At 47.9% G+C, this 20,090-nt stretch overlaps 1 protein-coding gene across 3 annotated transcripts in view; it reads right to left on the bottom strand.

Annotated features, from left to right (window-relative positions):
- Window positions 1–312: 312 nt before the first annotated feature.
- LOC147748189 (deoxyhypusine synthase-like) overlaps window positions 313–20,090 on the bottom strand; it is a 237,855-nt gene continuing 218,077 nt past the window's right edge. For all 3 annotated transcript variants that reach the window (XM_086959106.1, XM_086959105.1, XM_086959107.1), the window contains exon 10: window positions 313–4,889. In XM_086959106.1, coding sequence (XP_086815232.1) covers window positions 4,794–4,889 — 96 coding nt within the window. In that variant the 3' untranslated portion in view covers window positions 313–4,793. The remainder of the gene's footprint in view (window positions 4,890–20,090) is intronic.

The following is a 20,090-nucleotide window of genomic DNA, read 5'->3' as shown; positions in this document are numbered from 1 at the left end:
AGAGCATTTAAGTTACTTAGGTTAAGTGTGTTCGGTCTCCTGGTATCGCACTATACTGTGGAACTGAAATGCTGAAGATAGGTGAGGTTTTAATACTCTGCAACTCATTTGCCTTCTGGGTAATCTACGTTTATTAAATTTACCTTCACACCAAAGGAGTATTTTTTGCGATCCAGTCCGTTAACTGCAAGTGTAAGTCAGCAGGCTGCTATATAACTAGAGTTCAGCTGGCCCCAAAGTATGATTCAAGCTTATGCCATATACCCCACCAATGGGAGAAGCAATCCACCCGAAACAAGATCACACACAGTGTTAAGCTGGGCATCACAAGCACCTTTATTGCATTCAGAAGGCGGCAGGATACAGTCAGATAATGCAGCAGTTTTTTTCCATAAACTCAAGAAAAGGGCAACTTTCTGACAAGTTACCGGCGCCTAGTGTCATTCAGGTAATTGCATGGTCCAGGCCAGAGAAGCACCAGTTTATATGGCGAGATGTAACCAGACAAAAGATCATTTTCCAGTTCAGAGATGAGGCAGATATTTCACTGCTTCCAAAACAGCTCTGCCAAGGATCATCTTTTTGGCCCAAATTGTCCATCCCATCAATGAAAAGCATGCAACCATATTTGTTCTCCTCCTCAACCCCAACCAAAGAACATCAGGCCCACTCGATTAAACAAAATATAAATATTCTGTAGGAACCAGTAATTTTTCCCAGCTGCACTCTCGCTCACTCAATCCTCCCACCCCCGGAACATTTAAATATACATCTATGTAAACTGTGACTAACCCAAAAATATTTATAAAACAAACTAAGAAAAGGCGTAAATATCGGTGTTTGGATCTCCCAGATATTTCGGCCTAAACATCAGGTTCTCAGGACTAATAACAAACTTGAAACCTCCCCTTCCTCTTTGCTCATTGGTCAAGGGTGGGAAGGAGCAAGAGTGATAAGTTCCTGAAGATCCCTTCTGTGTGAAACATCTGTTGCCATTCCAGGCAGCAGAGGGCTATTCCTAAAAATAAACAGTTGGCATCACCAAAAGTAGCTAAAACTCCTTCGATCCGTTAAAAATAAAATAATACTATGCTACCTTTGCCATTGTACATCCTGACAGTAAACAGTCAATAACTGACTTCTACAGAACATGAAAGATATTGTGTCCCGCTACCATTATACAGTTAAGCGACCTGTGCTCATTCTGTGCTCATTCTAAGACAGCAAATATTCCTGGTACATTCTCAATGCTGCTCTTGAGGAGGGAGGGGCAACTGGAAGATCATTTGGGGTAGAGCAAAACAGATCAATAATTGGAACTACCCTGAGATGTAGATAATAAATGTAGTCATAATGGTTCACAGCCTTTGTCAAGCTCAGAGACTTGTCCCAAGTGCATCTGTTGAATGAAGATGACGACTGAGTTGGTATTCTGTTTTAGCGGTTGCCACTCCTCGGTGTCCTCGTGATGAAGCTGGGCTTGCAGCCACGAAAGAGCCTAAAGAAGGATCCAATTAGATATCGCCTGTGGCAGCAGTTGAAGGCAGAACTAAGGCTCAATGTGGGGACGGTTCTGTGTTACATTTACAATGTAAACATAAGATGAAACCAAAGACTTAAAAACGGGAGAGCTGTGCTCTTGTCAAAATATCAGGCACACATCCAAAAATCTGAAATCTTGCTCTTAAAATAAAATACTATGGTCTTAAAAAATGAACCTTATTCACATCAGACATCTCTACTTGTTCGCTCGTATACCAAACACAAAAAACATCTAATAGCAACAAAGTTCTCAAATGGCATACATTCCACACTGGCTTCTTATTTGCTGCCACTAGCTGGGGAAAGATCATATAAACGGCTCTTGTGGAGGATTTATTACATAGACATGGTCTTTCTCCAGCATTGGCAGCAAAATGTCCAAGAGAATGTACCACTGAAGAGGTGGAACATGCATGCTCACTTGAGCATCCCCACCGTAAAGGCTAAGGGATATACCATTAACATTCATCCAAATAGCAAGAGGTTTGTGCCTTTTGTAAACATTCAACATGGTCAGATTATTACCTCTTTGGATGCCAAGAAAGCTTGGATTAGCAATTCTTCACATGGACAGGGTTACAGATTATTTCATCCTATCTGACATATGTTCTTAGACTGATCACTGCTTCTTCAAATACCTCAGTGTGCTCTGGAGGAACAAGCGCAGTTTAAGGTCATGCCTAGTGCTTTTTTCATTGGGGAGAGATTGATGTTGTCGAACCAGAGAAAAGTAAAGGGGTTAGGTGGAGACGGTGGCTTACTGTGACGCTCTACTCCATTTTGGACTAGGATACCTTCTGCCAAGGCAAACTCCCAATATGAACCAGCTAGGGGAGGCAGCTTACTGAGATGTGCAGTGGCTGTTCCCAGGTCCATGGAAGTGGTATTCCTAATTTCAGTATCAACAACTTTGGAATAGAGCTGGTGGAGTTATTTCCCCCCTTAAACTTCTGGATTTTGCTAAGGACAAGTAATTTAAGGCCAGACCTCCTAGAATACAGATCGAGGGTGCAGCAAAATAAAAAAATATTGCCTCAATAGCGGGCACCCCAGCACCTGCACAACCACCTACATCTGCCCTATCTGAGGGACAGCCTAGCTTGCAATCATGTTCTTGGTCATATCTTAAGACACTTTTTTAGGCTTCCTGGGAACAAAACAATCATGGTCAAAGGAAATTGTATTAAACCCAATCATTTCACTTCAGAAACAACCAGGATCTTTTAAAGCAATCCTACCATCCTCGGCCAGATAACGCTTGAAGATGGAACATGACAGTCAATACAGAATACACATTGATTTACGGGCGCCATATGCAACTACAGCCAGTGGTATATGGGGTGAAGAAGACATGACAGGGAATGATAACAGCATATCCAAAGTGGAACCTCTGCTGCAAAAATCTAGGTATTGAACAAAGACCTTTTAGTGCACGTATGGGAGGAATCAAGGTCTTTGGCTTCACCAATGCTTGCAGACAGAAAACAAGAGACTTTATGCTTTTCTAATGAATGCAGGCTAGGATCAGAGGCATGCAGATTACTTAGAAACACCTCTACTCACAGGTTAAATGCCTTTTGCGTCACTGTCGTGTATGGACAGAGAACACAGATTGTGGTGCATATTCAAAAGGGACAAAACTCCACCACTTCGGCAATGCACAAAGGTAAGATGAGACATATTGCATCCTCATCACGCACAGGCCCAGGCCTTTGGTTTTACAATTATATGTGGTGTAACAAAAAGCATTCCGCTTCAACAATGCCTGCAAGAGCAGAACAGGTGACTTGTGCATGCAGGAGTAAAACAAAAGCATTGTACTACTACAGTGTACAAGGAAGCAAAACAAATATGCTTCAACAGTGCATGTGGAAGCAGAACAATGGCCTTCTGCAGCACCAGCTGAATTGGAACAATGTCCTTCGGCTCCACCAGGGCTAGCGGGAGGGCAACAAAGGCCACCTGTTCAACCAGTGCTTGCTGGACAACACAAAAGCCTTAGGTTTCAACAGTACATGCTCGAGTCAAAAAAATTAATCTTCCCCCATGCATTCTGGAGCACAGCGAAGGCCTTCTGCTTCACCAGTACATGCAGGCGAAAAATAGCCGCCTTCACGAGTAAATATTAGAGGCTTTCTTCTCTACTAGTGCTTGTAGATGTCGAATTAAGGCCTTCTGCTTCGTCAGAGCACTCAGTAGCAAAATAAATGCCGTCTAATACACCAAAGCACGGAGGATTGGAACAAAGGCCTTCTCTTTCACCAGTACATGCAGGAGAAAAATAACCTTCTGTACGAGTAAGTGGAAGTTTTCTTCTCCACAAGTGCATGCAGATGTTGAATCAAGGACTCCTGCGTTGCCAGAGCGTGCAATAGCACAGTACGTGCCTTCTGATTCTCCAGAGGGTTGGAACAAAACCCTTTTGCTTCACAGTACATGTTGTAGACAAATAATAGCCTTCTTTGCACGTGCATAGAGGAGCATATTAGAGGCTTTCTTCTACGCTAGTGCATGCAGACGTAGAACCAAGGCCTTATGTTTAGCCATTGGAAGGGTAGCCTAATAAAGGCCTTTCAAACCCCATGCTCTGGTGTATTAGAACGAACATCTTTTGATACAGCACTGTGTGCACAAGTGGAGTAAAGACCTTCTGCTTGACAAGTACATGCACCACCAGAACAAAGGCCAACTGCTGCACATGGCTTGTCTGCGAGGGACAAATGTCTTCTGTTTGACCACAGTATGTGGGTTGAGAACTTATCTGGTGTATGCAGGAGAGGAACAAATGCTGTTTGAAGCAGAGAAGCAAACCCCCTTTGCTCCCTAGTGCTCAAGGGCGCATTCTGCTTCAATAGTAAGCAATGGAGCGGAGCTGCAGCCTTCGGTTCAAAAACCTTTTGCTTCACTAATGCTTGTAAACACTAAAAGGAGAGCACCCCGAGCCAATCGTAACTCATCAAACCAGACATAATTCACCAGCGCTCCAAAGTTTGAACGTCAGCTGGAAGGTGGTTTTACATTGAAGAGAATACGCATGACCTGAGCGGCAAGAAATAGGTCCAGGGTGAGCGAGGGCAGGCAAGATGCCCCAGTGTCCGAACTGCTCCTTCAGATCCGTGCAGCGGCAGGCAGCCTAGAGGTAGACCTTAGAGACAGTTGTGGAGGCAAGTAGACTAGCATAGGTATGCTGGGCTGTCTATAGTTCACAGCCTGTGACCCAGGCTTGGATACCCAGCGGATATGGTTAGCGCTTAGTCCTGCTCCTTCTTGCAGGTGAAATCGTTGAACCTCTGTGCAAACGTCTCCGCAACCAGGAGGGGGAACACCAGGCTGGCATCAGCATGTACCTGTCATTGGAGAAAACGGGAGCGGGTTAGGGATGAAAAACTGGAATTCAAAGCGGGTCATAAGTCAACACAAAATTACATGCAGTAAGCAAAGAAACTGCGGAACAACAAATGTGCAGTGGCTTTATAGCATACGAGAACTCTAAAAGAGCAGGACTGTATGAACTCTGGCAGGTATACTCACTCCACAAGGATGTGAGGATAATAAAACCTTTGCAGGCTAGAGATTGGGGAATGTATAAGTGGCATGACAGACATCATACAGGCAGATCATTAAAGCAGACTTGTCTAACAGAGCATATTAACTATTTCTAACTTCACAGGTTAAAGGCTGAAGCAGGGATGTCCGACCATTTACACTGCCCTGTGTGGACTAGAAATCCATGCAGGCATGTTTTATATAACCCACACCATTCATCCGTCCACAAGCTAGAAATCGAGGTAGGAAAGTCTGGCCAGACACACAACATAATACCCGTCCCAGCCTAGTGAGCAAAGCAGTTATGTCTGATCTGACATACACAGACTACACTCTTCACAGACTACATGCAAGATGCTTGACCTGCCCGACAATACTCCATTAACATGCTAGAGATCGAAAGAGGCATGTCAGACCTGGCATGCACCAAATGTCGTCACATGCTGGACATCAAAATGGGCATGGGTTGGTATGGAGAATGGCTCACCTGTATAACTGTGGAGTGCATGCATCCCTGCTTCAAGTTCTCCCAAGCAAGATGTAGTGTTTGGACCCACTACCTGGCGATCATGTGTGCATGCTGTGGCCTATTCTGGACATAAGTAAGACCAAGAGAGAGGCTCTGTGGTCAGATAGGCACCCTCCAAAGTACAAGTCTGACTATTGTCACCTAGCTATGCTGTAGAATGCGGACAGTGATACAGGTTTCAGTGAGCACGTGAGGACTTTCTACTTGTCACACGCTAGAGAGAGGACCTACTGGCATTTCCCATGCTCTATAACGTGTATACCAGTCCCTTGCAACCAGGACCTTCAGCCCACCATGTGGAATATAGAAGGTGCATATTTAAACATTTATATAGGTAGCAGGAGTGCATGAGCACGTGTGACCTACTATATTGCATTTTGAGGGTTACTAAATCCAGTGCTGCATAAGATGAAGGAATAGAGAGCCCAGATAGGTGGTGTAAATTGGAGGACTCGTTCAAACAATACAGGGATCTTTGCAGTAGGTCAGACTGCAGATTGTTTAGTAGAGGAGACAGTGGGTCTGGTTGATGTTGGGGCATATTCCACCCCTCCTCCACCCCGACCATTTCCTAGCCCGTTTTGGTTGGGAGGTCTCTCCATCACAGGTTACGAAGTAGCTGAGTGGGTTAGCCAGGTATCTTTTATACCCTTGTTTAGGGTTTTTCATGAAAGGAGATTCCCAGCTCTAGTATCCCCATTTAAAGGAAGACGCCACGCAACAGGCTTAATTTCCCATCATCCATCAGCACAGGAAGTGACATCACTGATTCTCCCATCATCCACCTGCACCAAAGTGACATCACTGGATTTCCCATCATCCGTCTGGATGGGAAGTAAAATTACTGGCAAAACAGTCTTTAAAAGAAGAAACCAAGCAAGAAGACTTCAGTTCCCATCAGCACAGAAAATGGGATCATGGCACACTGGACTCCTCCCCACTCCCAGGACCTACTTAATTACAGCTACATATATGAACACACAGCGGGTGCGTCGCTGCTTGTCTGCGGTCAGTGGCAGCAACTTTGCTCCAATCACTGCCCAGTGATACTCTGCAGGACTCCTTAGATCACTAGACCGCTGATGCCGTTCCCCCAACTGCTGCAGCGCCGCACCTCACACCAGGGTAGGATCTTTTGCCTGTACTGACTGCCAGTTCTGCAGCAGCTTCCCACCTAAACCCCCCCAAACAAATACTAACTGCCCCTCAACGCTCCGTCCCAACACACCACACAAGCACAAAAAACGTCTACACTTCCACCCTACACCACACACCATAGCAAATCTGCACGTCAACACCCACTCACATGCATGCTTCTCAACACGCTCTCGCTCAGCAAACACACAACCGAAATAAGGGACTTCTGAGCAGCAACGCACCTTCCATTCTCTTCTTCACAGACCAGGCTCAATCCCTCATCGACTTACGACATCACTACAGCAAACCCATCGGGCCACAAGATCGCTTGACAGGACCACCTTCACAACCCAGGAGAAGGACTCACCATAATCTACAAGGAATCCATCAACTGTACAATATCCACAGAGAACGCCACCACATTCATTGAACACCTGCACTTCAAGCTGCAAATCTCAGAAAAATTCACCTTGAACGAAACCATTGCCTACAGACTACCTGGACCATGAGCCACCTTTACCAACTTCTTTACCGACTTTGTCGCTCTGTTCACCATCGACTCCAAAACCTACTCTCTCCTTGGTGACCTCAATTTTCACCTGGAAGACCGAAACAACCCCTGTTCAACAGCACTCCTTGAAAGCTTGAGCAACATCGGACTCACCCAGCTAGTCACAGAACCAACACACACCGCAGGACACACACTGGGCCCCATCTTCACCACAAGTGACAGCATCAAATTACAGCTCCACCACATAGCTCACATGGACCGACCACTCCATCATCCTCTTTCAAATCAACACACGTCAAATCAACACACGTCAAATCAACACCCCTACCAGGTTCAGCACTCCAAGCCTCAGCTGGAGCAAACTCAAAGAAATAGACTAACTCAGCGTCCTCAGCACTGATCAGCTGAGCCCCAAAGACAGCCTCGACAAGGACATCAGCATCTTCAACAACTGGATCAAGAACTGTGCGGACTCCCTCGCACCCATCAAACACAACAAGCATAATACATCAAACAAGCAGGCCAGCTGGTATACAAAGACCTCTGAGACACAAAATCACACTGTAAACAGCTACAAAGGAAATGGAGAGGCAGCCACAATACCACCCACAGAGCTACCTACAAGGTTGCACTGAGACGCTATCACCAGCAATTTACAGACACGAAGAAAAAAGCACTAGTGGACAGCATCCAAGGAAGCTTTAACAGCTGCAAGGAGATCTACTAGATTGTTAAGGATTTCACCACACCTTCAGCCACTGTCAATATTGCCGCCTCCCAACACCTCTACGACTACCTATCCAACTTCTTCCACAGCAAAAATGCAAACATCATCTACAGCCACTTCGCACACCAACCCAACCACAAACAACTCGTTGCTAGCCTACTCACCACCAACCAAGAAGGCAATCAATCCTCACCAGAAACAACACCGAGGCAATCATGCAGAATATCCACTCAGTGGCCCGAACGGACCTATGCCCCAAGCACATCCATCACATCCGCCAATTTCCCAGATGAACGGAAACTAGCAGAAATCAACACCCCGCTCAAGAAGCCCACAGCGGACCCAAAGCAACATTCGACCCACCTCCCTGCTCCCCTATCCAGTCAAAGTGATTGAGAAAGTCTTTATTAAGCAACTCAAAACCAACCCAAACTTCACCATTTTTTAGACAACATACAGTCAGGATTCTGAAGAAAAAAAAAACACAGCACTCTTAGCGGCTACCGACGGCATTCGAAACATCCTAAACCTAAGAGAAACAGTAGCCTTCATCAAGCTCAACCTCTCAGCAGCCTTCGACACAGACTCTCACAATACCCTAATCAGAAGACTCCAAGAGTTTGGCAAACAAGGATTAGCTCTCAAATGGAAGTTACTTCCTCACAGGAATAACCCAAGAAACTGATATACGGTGTCCAACAGTGATCGTCCTTCTGCCCCACTCTTTTCAACAAATACTCGACACCGCTTGCCAACATCATCCAAACACAAGACATCGTCATTTCCTATGTTAACAACACCCAACTCATACTCTCCCTGACAGACAAGACAAACAGCACTAGAACTAACATGAACTGCATTACCATGGTAGCACACTGGATGCGGACCAACTGCCTGAAGCTCAACTCCGACAAGAGGGAAGTACTGGTCTTCAGAAACAAGACCTCCCCATAAGATTACACCTTTTGACGCTCGAGTTGAAGCCCCAGAGAAGGCAATGCACTGCGACTTGGGACATCTATGTCATTTAAGAAGTCTGTAATATTATACACCATAGGATATTCTGGATATTACGAGACTGACTCAATTTCCCGGAGAATATAAAACCGAGCCGATGTCACACCTACTTTGCACAGGAAACTCATGGTGACAGACAAATCATAATGTCTGGAGCACTATTAATGGCTGCATAGAATAACAAAAAAAAACAAGAGTGTATTAGCCTGCTCAGGCGCAACAGGGCAGTGTTAGACAAAATCACAGCCGTCTTACATGCTATAGCCATTGGATAGCTATTTGTATATCAGCATTACATGTACCCCATGGTTTTTGTGCGAAACCATACTATTTGGGAAGGTCCAGCGGAAGGAGGTTTACAATCTGTTATACCCCACCGAAACGCGCATCGACCTTATTTGAACAGGCCTTGTTGAACAATTTCATCCAACAGGGTCGTGGAGACTTAGAAGTTCTATGTATCCCTCTGACCCAGATGTGTATGATGGTTTGGGTTATGTATGAGTTTGTTAGGTTTGAGTGAGTCTAAGAATTGTGAATTATTGCATCATTTATTTCATTTAGGGGTCCAGAGCAGTGTTGCATTTTAATTGTATAAGCCTTTAATGCATTGGTTTGTGCACAATTATGTATAAAAGAAACATTTACTAAAAACAAACATGTATCTTGTTTTATTAAAAAAATTGATTTTGATACAATTGCTTTGAATAATAAATTATGAAAAATGAAATACAATGTTGATTTGTTTTGATATTGTTTATATAAATGCTTAACCCATACTAGATTTTTGTCTACAAGATAAAAGGAAGATAGGTTGTGGGGAGCTCTCATTGTCTTTAATCTCTCTTAGAGGGTGTCCCCTTTTCAGTATTAGTGGCCGTCAGGGCTAGGACGAATGCCCACAGCCCAAGTAAGAAATCTAGGTGTCATCCAAGATGACGAGCTCAACATGAAGGCTCAAGTCAACGCAGTGTGCACCTCCTCCTTCCACATCCTACGCATGCTGCAAAAGACCTTGAAATGGTTGCCTCAGAACACCAGATGGACCATCACACAAGCACTCAGGCTGGACTACGGAAACACTCTCCACTGGAATCGCCAAAACAACTTCTACACAGACTCCAAACCATTCAGAACACAGCCGCAAGACTCATACTCTACCGCCCACGCTGCAGCCACACCACAACACACCTCAGGAAGCCTCACTGGCTACCCATTCACAAACGTAGCCAATTCAAACTTCTCACGCACACATACAAAGCTCTACACAACAGAAAACCTGAACAGCCGCATATACTTCCACCAACCCACCAGACACCTACGCTCTGCCTCACTTTCACTTGCATACATGCCCAGCATCCACAAAAGAAAAACTGAAGGTTGCTCATTCTCCTACATCGCACCCAAGAGATGGGACAACTTCCCTCAATACATCAGAGCATCCTCCTCACTTACTGAGTTCAGCAAGAATCTGAAGACCTGGTTCATCATATAAGCACCTTGGGACCACACCCTGCCCAAGTGCCTGGCTACCCTCTTGAGTGATTAGTGCAGTATACAAATCAATATAACATACCACTCTGAACAAAGACCCTGGCTGAACCGTCAGCACGAAAGTAACAAAAAAGTGCAAAGCTGCCTAAAACTGCTAGAATACACAACGTTTACCAGCATTTCGGGTATAAAGATGGGACAAAAACTTTCATTTGAGATGCCAAGATCTCCTAACCAGAAGTCCGGGGTCCTATGCAAGTGGAGACTGGGAAAATTCTTTGAGTAGCACTGGGTTAACTGTCTTTGCCAGGTTCAGGAAAAGTAACTTCGGAAAACTCTACAAGTCTACCAGGGGACACTGCTTGGAACCTGCTTTATGAACTGAACAGACATACTGCTTCGGGTAGGGCTGGAGGTAGGTTTGCACAAGGAAGACTGTTTTGAAAGATCACATCTAGATGACTCCACACCGCTGCTGTAAAGGAGCAAGGCTCGATGACTCGATGTCACTGTTGTGGTTTTGTGAGAGACCAGCACTGCAGTGTCATGGGTGGGGCTCGGCATACTGGACACGTCCCAAGTGATTGTGACTGTAACTGCACCTGAACTAGTATCTGTAAGAATAATCTCCCATGAATTATGCCTGTGTTTTGATAGTTGTGTGAATAGCAATACAGTGCAGTTTTCATCATGTGCTGCTGTAGATCACATGTCTTGCACAGTCCTGATATCTAGGGTATTAAAAGTTTTTTTTTTCTTTGAAGTAGATATTTTGGTTTCAAGGTGACTAGTTACACCTCACTAGAAACCAACAAAACACTAGGACATAGATTTCACCTCAAACTGTTCTCACCCCACCCTCCTCCCCCCCCAATCATCATCTTGAATGCATCTTTTGGAGCTTAGAGACAGTCACACCACAGAAGCTAAATCCTCAACATCAGCTCACCAGAATTGCTACCCTCCATCAAACACTGAAGTGAAAGCTGGTGTACACATTATAGGAAGAAGCAGCGAGGTTCTCATGAACTAAAACCACGCCCAGCATCAAAAGAATCGTAGGGACCTACATGGATTGGAAAACCTTCAGTACTCCAGCAAGCCAAAGGCATTGGAGCCCAGATTATACATACTGCCATTTGTGCCCCGAAAGCTGTCCTTAAAACGAAGGAATCAAAGCTTAATGAGAAATTCAAACTTGGACCTGGGAACCTAGACTCCCCCCCTCAGAAACAAGGTTGACTACGAAGTTGAACTAAAAACCTCCACCAGTATTGTATTGTATTGTATATTGGATTTATATAGCGCTTATCACCCAGGGGTCTCTAAGCACTTGCCTTGGGAACCCGTCCTGGCTTTTCCCTGTGAGATAGCCCCTACAGGGCATCCCCAAGGTGAAAGCCAGGCATCCCGCCGCGGGGGGCCGTTGTGGAGATTAAACCCAAGGGCACAGCGAGTCACCACCACAAGACAAAGGCGACCAACCTTACATGAGACAGAGGCACATCTACATGGATGCAGTTTCAGGGTACATTTAGGAACATCCACCATTAACTTCACCACCTCCAACTGTCAGCCTTTCACAAAGAAACACATTCTAAATTTAAGAAAGCAATCTAAGATGAGCTTAAAACATACTCTAAGACAAGGCCAAGAAAACTATCCCTCTATCCGCGCAGGCCCTGTCCCCTCCACTTGCCTTTAATACTAATTTAGATCTTTATTCCGGTCTGCCAGACCCCTATGAGGAACCAGGGCCTGCAGTGAGGAGATCTCTCTTTGCATGATTATATTTTCCACAAGATAAACAGATTTCGAAACCTCATCTTGTCAAGTTATCTCCAAATGACACCACCACCTGATCATCATCATCGTCATGCAGTCATCTAGAATGCAGCAAACCGTCACAAGGTCAACCTTAATGTGGTGGATGAAGATGACACCACCACCACCTGATCATCATCATCGTCATGCAGTCATCTAGAGTGCAGCAAACCGTCACAAGGTCAACCTTAATGTGGTGGAGGAAGATGACTTTCTCACTGAAAAGCTATCAAAAACATACACAAAGCAATAGCAGAATGCCCATATATCTCAGAGGCCTTGTGACATCAGATTCACTTGTTTTGCATACTCCCCGAAAGAGTGCTACAGATTAATTTTGCTGGCTGCCAACTCACTGGATTACTGTCAAGGTGTGACAGCTTCCATGGGGAATGCGCTCTGGCGAATGGCTGACGCATTAAATCCTAAACTTATCTTACAAATTGGCACCCCTGGGGACTTCTGCCACCAGCAATAGAGAGACGTGCCCAACTGGCCTCACCTGGCCGAACCTCAGCCTGCTAGGTGACACGCCGCGCCTCCAATCCGCCTGACATTTTTCCGCGGAGCGCAGAATGCCTATTGAGCGTGCCCAGCGCGGCCGACGGCTCTGAGAACTGCGCGAGCCTGCGGCGCCCCACGTGAGTGCAGGCCTTGACTGGGACGGGCCTTGGCGCCGGAAGGTAGCTGGCTCGTCGCATCTTGGCCCCCGTGGCTGTGGCCGCTGCGGCCTTATCTGCAGGCCCCTCGAGCTCGGGGCCCGGGGCCCTTCAACGCCTGGTCTCAAAACCCGTCCCACTGCCAAAATTTGATCACCTGCGATGTGCATTATTGGCGGCCTGGGACTGACATCCTACTGGGGACTGTGGCGGAGCGCGGGCATCAGCTTGCCCATATTCTACCCGACCAGTGGTGGGTACTCACTACGAAACGGAACCGCCTGCCGTATTCAACCCAAGGTAATTCCCCCCCCCCCCGGGAGGAGGGCTCTCCGCCCTGCCCCCTCCTGCAGTCACCACAGGGGCCCCGATTGCTACAGGCCTCCCGCACCGGCGAACCACAACATGCTGGGACCCTGTGAATGCGCTTAGGACGCAGAGTGTTGCCGCCACAGCACCGTGCCACCATCGCGGGAAACAGACTGCGTAACGCTGCAAAGGAGTAGCTTTGTGTGGCATCAAGCGCTGCTACACCCTACTTCCCCCACTGCAGGGCCGCCGTCCCCCCTGCATCCGGGGTTATCCATCGGGTTCACCCGGACTCCGCCATGGGCAAGTCAGATGCTCGCCAGCCAAAACTCTCCTTCGAGGCTCCCAAACGGCTCACCAGGACGGGGCTAGAGCCATCCACACAAATGGGGAGTAATGGTTCACTTAGGGCTCCAGTGGAACAGCCCCCTGAGATCCAGGATATTTTGCGGGAGGTCCGCCAGGGCTTCGCTACAATCACAGACAAGGGGGACAGGATGTCCTCTAGAAGGGATGCCATAGTCTACAAAATGGATGTCCACGAGGAGCGCATAACGGAAGCAGAGCGTCGTATATCTGACTTGGATGATGTGACCGCCAGACACACCTCACAACTGTCCAGAATGGATAACCTACTACGAGTCATAGCGTCCAAGAACGAAGATTTGGAAGCGAGAAGCCGCCGTAACAATATAAGCATTTTAGGGATTCCAGAGTCGACCAACAACGGGCGCATGGAGGAGTATGTCGAAAAAATGCTGCTGGCTGCGGTGGGGACGGAGGCCTTCTCCCCACAAATTATTGTTGAACGGGCGCATAGATCATTAGGCCCTAGGCCCAAACCAGGAACTGCTCCGCGGCCTAGAATTGCTAGACTGCTAAATTATAGGGACCGAGATGTGGCGCTGCGGGTAGCACGTAGCAAGCAGTCGCTGTCTTATGAAGGTAATTCATTCACTATGTTTCCAGATTTCACACCAATGGTCCAAGAGGAACAGCGTAAATTCCTGGAAGACAAAGCGAAACTGCGCAAGGCCCAAATTGACTATGCTCTCCTCTACCCAGCGCGACTACGCGTTACGCATCAGGGTCGGCAACGCTTCTTTACAAAGCCACAACAGGTAGATGAGTTCCTCAAGCACCTCAGGCACACAGCTCGCCCTGGCGACGGAGAAGCGGAAGACCAGCAGCTGCTGATGGAAGGCGCACAGGGGGAAGAACAGTAATGCGACTTGAACTGCGATTGCTCTATTGTTGTTTCTTGGTGGCTGTGAGTACAGCTATATGAGCTGGGACATTTTTTTTTTTTTTTAAATAATTTTTATTGCAGTCAGAAAATAGAAAACATACATCTGTACATACCGATGTGACTGCCCGTCCTCCCAGCCATACACTCCCCATCAGCAATTATTACACAGCCTCAGTGCCCACATCCCGGAGGCTGGGCGGCGCATGGACCAGTAACACTCCCCCCTGGCCATAGTACAGGGGATAGCAGGATCTTCATTCGGTCAAGGATCTGGTATCTGCTTTTTGAACATTATCTCCTCCCCCCCCCCACCCAACTCCCAAACTGTGGACAATCCACGCTGTAGTTCACCTTGTAGGTCCTAGCACACCTCGATTCTATACCACTCCCTCCGTCTTCAACCTCCAAACTATCTCACAGATGTGTTGGTGTAACAAGACCCCCCAAGTGGGCCCGGTTTAGCATGTTGAAACCCCTCCTCCTGTGCCTGGTGACTGCTCACGCCGCCCCCCCCCCGTGCCAACATCTCTTACAGTTGCATTATCGTCCCTTCCCCCCTACCCCGCCCACCCACTTAACTGCAACTGGTGTGGGCCTCGCTACTCTAAATGTCTGATCCAATGCGGAGATCATATCGTCCTTATGCCATACATAGTGTATTTCCCGTAAGTACCATTCAGAACCCTACAAACTCATTCGTCTTCAGTCTCTAAGCTGTTTTTAAATGTCTGTACCAGGTCTTCCCACGCTCACGCCATTTCTAAGCACTTTTCATTAGCTGTGCGGGTTGCCTGCCGACGTCTAAGCACTCCTTCAGTACTGGCCCATTTGCACATCTCGCTCGCACATCTCCTAGAGGGGCCCTCCTTTGATTTCCAGTGCCAGGTTATTTCCCTTTGCGCTAACATGAGTCCCAGGTCAATAAATTTACTGGATACCTTAGTCTTCCTCGTATGGGGGAACCAAAGCAGCAGACAAGTCGCCATGTCGGACTCCACCTGTCTGTCCGTAGCTTCATTCAGCAGGTCCCCTATCTCCGCCTAATAGCGTCCCAACTTGGGACAGTCCCATAACATGTGCTCCAACTCTACCTCAGGCATCAAGCATCGGGGGCAAGCTGCATCTTGTACTTGGAAATATTTCTTAATTTTCCCCGGAGTGAGGTATGCCCTGTGCAACACAAAAAGTGCACCTGTTGGAAACGCGCATTTCTACTCCCTTTCCACATCCTTTTTAGTATTTGGGCCCAGGTCACATCCGGTATGGGCTTCCCCACACTCTCTTCCCATTTCTGCTTAAGTGCCTCCAATGGTGTCAAACCCTCCTGCAGCAAGCGGGACTGCAGACAGGTAACCGCCTTGAAGGTTCCCGCCGCCATCACCACATATTGACAGGCCAGCGTGGTCTTTTGTTCTAGCTGCCCTGATTTCCAGCGTTTCTTCATGGCGGATACCACAGCCATGTGCAACAGGAAACTTCCATCCGGAAGTCCAAACTGGTCCTGTAGTGCCGGGAAGGACAACTCCCCTTCAGCATATAGGTCTCCTACCACTTGAAGCCCTAACTCCTCCCATTCCATTAATCTCGACCAGTCCCCCCATGTGGTAGCTCCGTCAACATGCCCAAAGGGATTTCAGGCACATACGGATGGAGCACACCTGCCCTACGCTGACTCCTGTTCCAACACAACCTCAGGGTTCTTTCTTCCGATGTCAACTCCTTTAATTCTAGCTTTTGTTGCATAACAATGTAAGAAAGTACATGCTTCGGGGTGCCCATCCCACGGACTCCCTCCGGGCCTCTGAACTCCCTCGCAACGTCCTGCGTGAGGAACTGTAGCTGCGCTGCTAAATAGTGGAGTTCAAATTGGGGACAGCCAATCCCCCGTCCAATTTTGGTCTCAGTAGTGTATCAACCGCTACCCTTCTCCTTCCATGCCCCCATATAAAATCTATCGCGAGCGTCCTCAGGTCACGGAAAAACCTTGGGGTATCCAGAGTGGGAGGGTACGGAAATAATATAAGAGGCGAGGCAGAGCCACCATCTTCAGGAGTGCTACTCGCCCCAACACCGAAAGAGGCAGTGTAGCCCAGAACGCCATACAGCCCCTCAAAGCACTGATACAGCGGCCGACATTCCCTTCCAACATGGTTTCCGTGTCATGATAGATCCGGACCCCCAGGTAGGTGAAACAGGATCTCTCCCATATCAGTCCAGTGGGCAGCGGTGGTTGCTGCATGTCGGCCCTGAGAGGGAAGGCACATGTCTTACCCCAGTTAACCCTGAGGCCAGAGAGCGCCCCAAAGTCTGTCAGCAGGGTCACCGCTCCTTGTAGCGCCACCGTTGTGTCTTCCAGGAACAGGAGCAGATCATCTGCATATAACGAGGTATGATGTGGTCCCCCACTACATAGTATGCCGCCATAGGGCCCCCCCGTTCTGGCACGGGCCGCTAGAGGTTCGATGGCCAGTGCGAACAGCAGAGGCGAGAGCGAACAGCCCTGTCTCGTGCCCCTTTGCACCGAATATTGCGCTGAGATAACAGGCCCCAATCGCACCCTAGCCGTCACTAATGAATATAAAATGGCCGTCCATCTCCTGAATCGCTCCCCAAGTCCAAACTTCTCTAACACTTTATCTAAGTAGATCCACTCCAGGCTGTCAAATGCCTTCTCTATGTCCACCGATAATACAGCCAGGAACATGTCCTCCTCCAGTCCACATTCCAGCACTCGTACCAGTCGACGTACATTAATTGAGGTATTCCGTGTCGGAATAAACCCTGCCTGATCAACGTATACCAAGGTAGTCATATGGGGTAACAGTCTCGTAGCCAATATTTTGCTCAATATTTTATAGTCAACTGTCAGCATTGATAATGGCCTATATGCAGTTACGTCGTTACCCTCCCTCCCAGTTTTTAATAGGGGGATCACTAGTGCTTCTCTCATAGATTGTGGTAAGTGGCCCCTCTCCGCAGCTTCATTATAGACCTCCACTAATCGTGGAGCTAGAACGTCCACATATTTTGCGTAAAATTCTATCGGGAGCCCATCCACCCCTGGCGTCTTGTTCCTAGCCATTTGTTTAATTGTCCCCCGTACTTCCTCCAATCGTATTTTCTTCCCTAACCCCTCTGTGTCTTCTTTCTCCAGCTGTGGTAGCGGGGTCCCCTGCAGGTATTCCACTATCTCTACCTCCCCTGCCTCCAGATGACTACAATACAGTGTCGTGTAGTAGCTCAGAAAACAGGAAAGGATTTCCGATTGGGAGTACAACACTTCCCCTGTGTCTGTTTTAATATTTAAAATCGAACACCCCCCTGATACTGGCATCGCCAATTTTGCTAAAAGCGTTCCCACCTTGTCCCATTCCGCATGGACTTTCACCATGTACTGCCTATAGTCAAAACACCGTAACCTCTCAGTTTCCACTGCTACACACTCCTTGGCCTCCATCAATCGTTCCTGCAACCCGGTTGCTCTGGTCTTTGTACTTCCAGTTCCCTCAGGCCCTCTTCTGCTTTTGCTACATCAGTCAGCACCACCTTACGCTCCCCCGCGTGATTGCTAATACAGAGCCCTCTCATTACTATTTTGAAGGCATCCCATTCCACTCCCCTGGTCGTTGCTGTACCCTCAATCACCGCAAAATAATTTTCAATCCCTTCCTGTACCCTGGTGCTAAAAATCAGATCCTCCAGGGTGTCCGGTCGCAACCGCCAAGTGGGTATCGCAGTTCTCTCTTGCTGCCACTGAAACATCACCACCTGAGGGTTATGATCAGACAACGTCCTGGTCAAATACTCTGAGCGGATCGCCAAGGGAGTCAGCTCCCGACTACAGAGGATCGTGTCAATTCTAACGTGTAGCTCATGTAGTGCAGAGAAGAAGGAATAGTCCCTATCTTCCGGGTGGTGCCCTCTCCAAATATCTAGTAGCCCCCATTTGTCCTGCCAGTCTGCCCTTAGTCTTGCCGTTCTATGGACCAGGGAATCAACCAGTGGTGGGTGTGATCTGTCTAGCAGTACGTCAGTTATGGAGTTGAAATCCCCTCCCATTATCACCGTACCAGCCAGAGCATGTGCCAGTGAGCCAGATAATTTATCCAGAAACCGGGGTTGTTCTGTGTTCGGGGCATAAACACTACAAAGCACCACTTCTCTTCCCCACAATCTCCCCTCCACCGCCACATATCTGCCCTCCGGATCTACCAGAGTGTTGGTCACCTGGAAAGGGGTCCCCGCCCTCACCCACACCATAACCCCCTGTGCAAACGCTGAATACGTTGTACCAAACACTTGTCCCCTCCATCTCCTCTGTAATGCCGTACATTCCTGCTTAGTGAGGTGGGTCTCTTGAAGCAACGCTATGTGGATCCCCCGCCTCACCAGATAAGCGTGCACTTTATGGCGTCTGGACATAGTATGCAAGCCACGTACGTTCCAGGTAATACATTTTAGTTGAGGTAATGTCCCCATCAATAAGGCACGCCGAACTCTCCCCTCTCCACCGTTGCCAGCCCACACCAAGAGCTATGAACCTTAACCCCAAACTTTGTAAAACAAGACCCATCCCCGTCCCCCCCAGAACAGGACCCAATAACACATTATCAGTCCCCATACAAACCTCCACAACAACCACACACTACTACCCTGTAGTCACCACCACAGGTCGCCTTAAGGGCTACAGGGAGGTGGCGTAGGCCCGACATGAGGCGGGTCGCACCCCAACCCCCAGCCCGCAATCCCCACATGTTATGGTGCAGCCAAATATTCATGAAGAACTCCCGCTAACCCAGCAGGCGCTCCTCTAGGAGGATAGTATTTACCCTTGCAGTGTTGGCGAGAGTCACAAGTCATCAGCCAGCCTGGGTGTTATGTCCGGGCCTTTAATACTATCCGTGTCCGAAAACTCAGGCCCCGACTGACGCTCGTCTTCTTCAGAGTCTGTGCCTCTAGTCGAGTTCTCAGTCTGCGATCCAGTAATTGCAGCGGTGGCTAGCAGCGCGTCCTGTTTGTCCGCCGCTAACTGCGTGGCTTGGGACGCTTTTTTAGCTTTTCCTCTGTTGCGGATCCTCTGTGACTGGCGCATTCTCGGTTGTTTATATTGTGCACTGGGCCCCTGAGTCCTGCGATCCATTCCCGCTCTATATGTCTCGAGCCATGACCATGCTTCATCCGGTGTTAGGAAAAACTGTGTTACCCCATCCACGAGGACTCTTAACTTTGCAGGGAATAACAGCGAGTATTAAATGCCTTCCTCTCTAAGTTCTTTTTTAACCGCTAGGTAGGAGGCTCTGCGTCTCTGAATGTCTTGAGTATAGTCCCGAAATATTGTTACAGAGCAGTTCTCTACTTTAAAGGGCCCGTTCGACCCTGCATTCTGGATTAGTGAGTCCCGGTCTTTGTAATGAATCACCCTGGCCAGCACAGGACGAGGTGAGCGACCCGGCAGGGGCGGCTTGGCCGGCACTCTGTGCGCCCTTTCCAGGGTAAAGAAGGATGATAAGCCCTCTGGTGCTACTCGTGACTCGAACCACTCCTCT

The sequence above is a fragment of the Lissotriton vulgaris genome, chromosome 1_1 (genome assembly GCF_964263255.1).
Source record: "Lissotriton vulgaris chromosome 1_1, aLisVul1.2, whole genome shotgun sequence".
Lineage (NCBI taxonomy): Eukaryota > Metazoa > Chordata > Amphibia > Caudata > Salamandridae > Lissotriton > Lissotriton vulgaris.
This window is presented reverse-complemented; position numbering and strand designations above follow the sequence as displayed.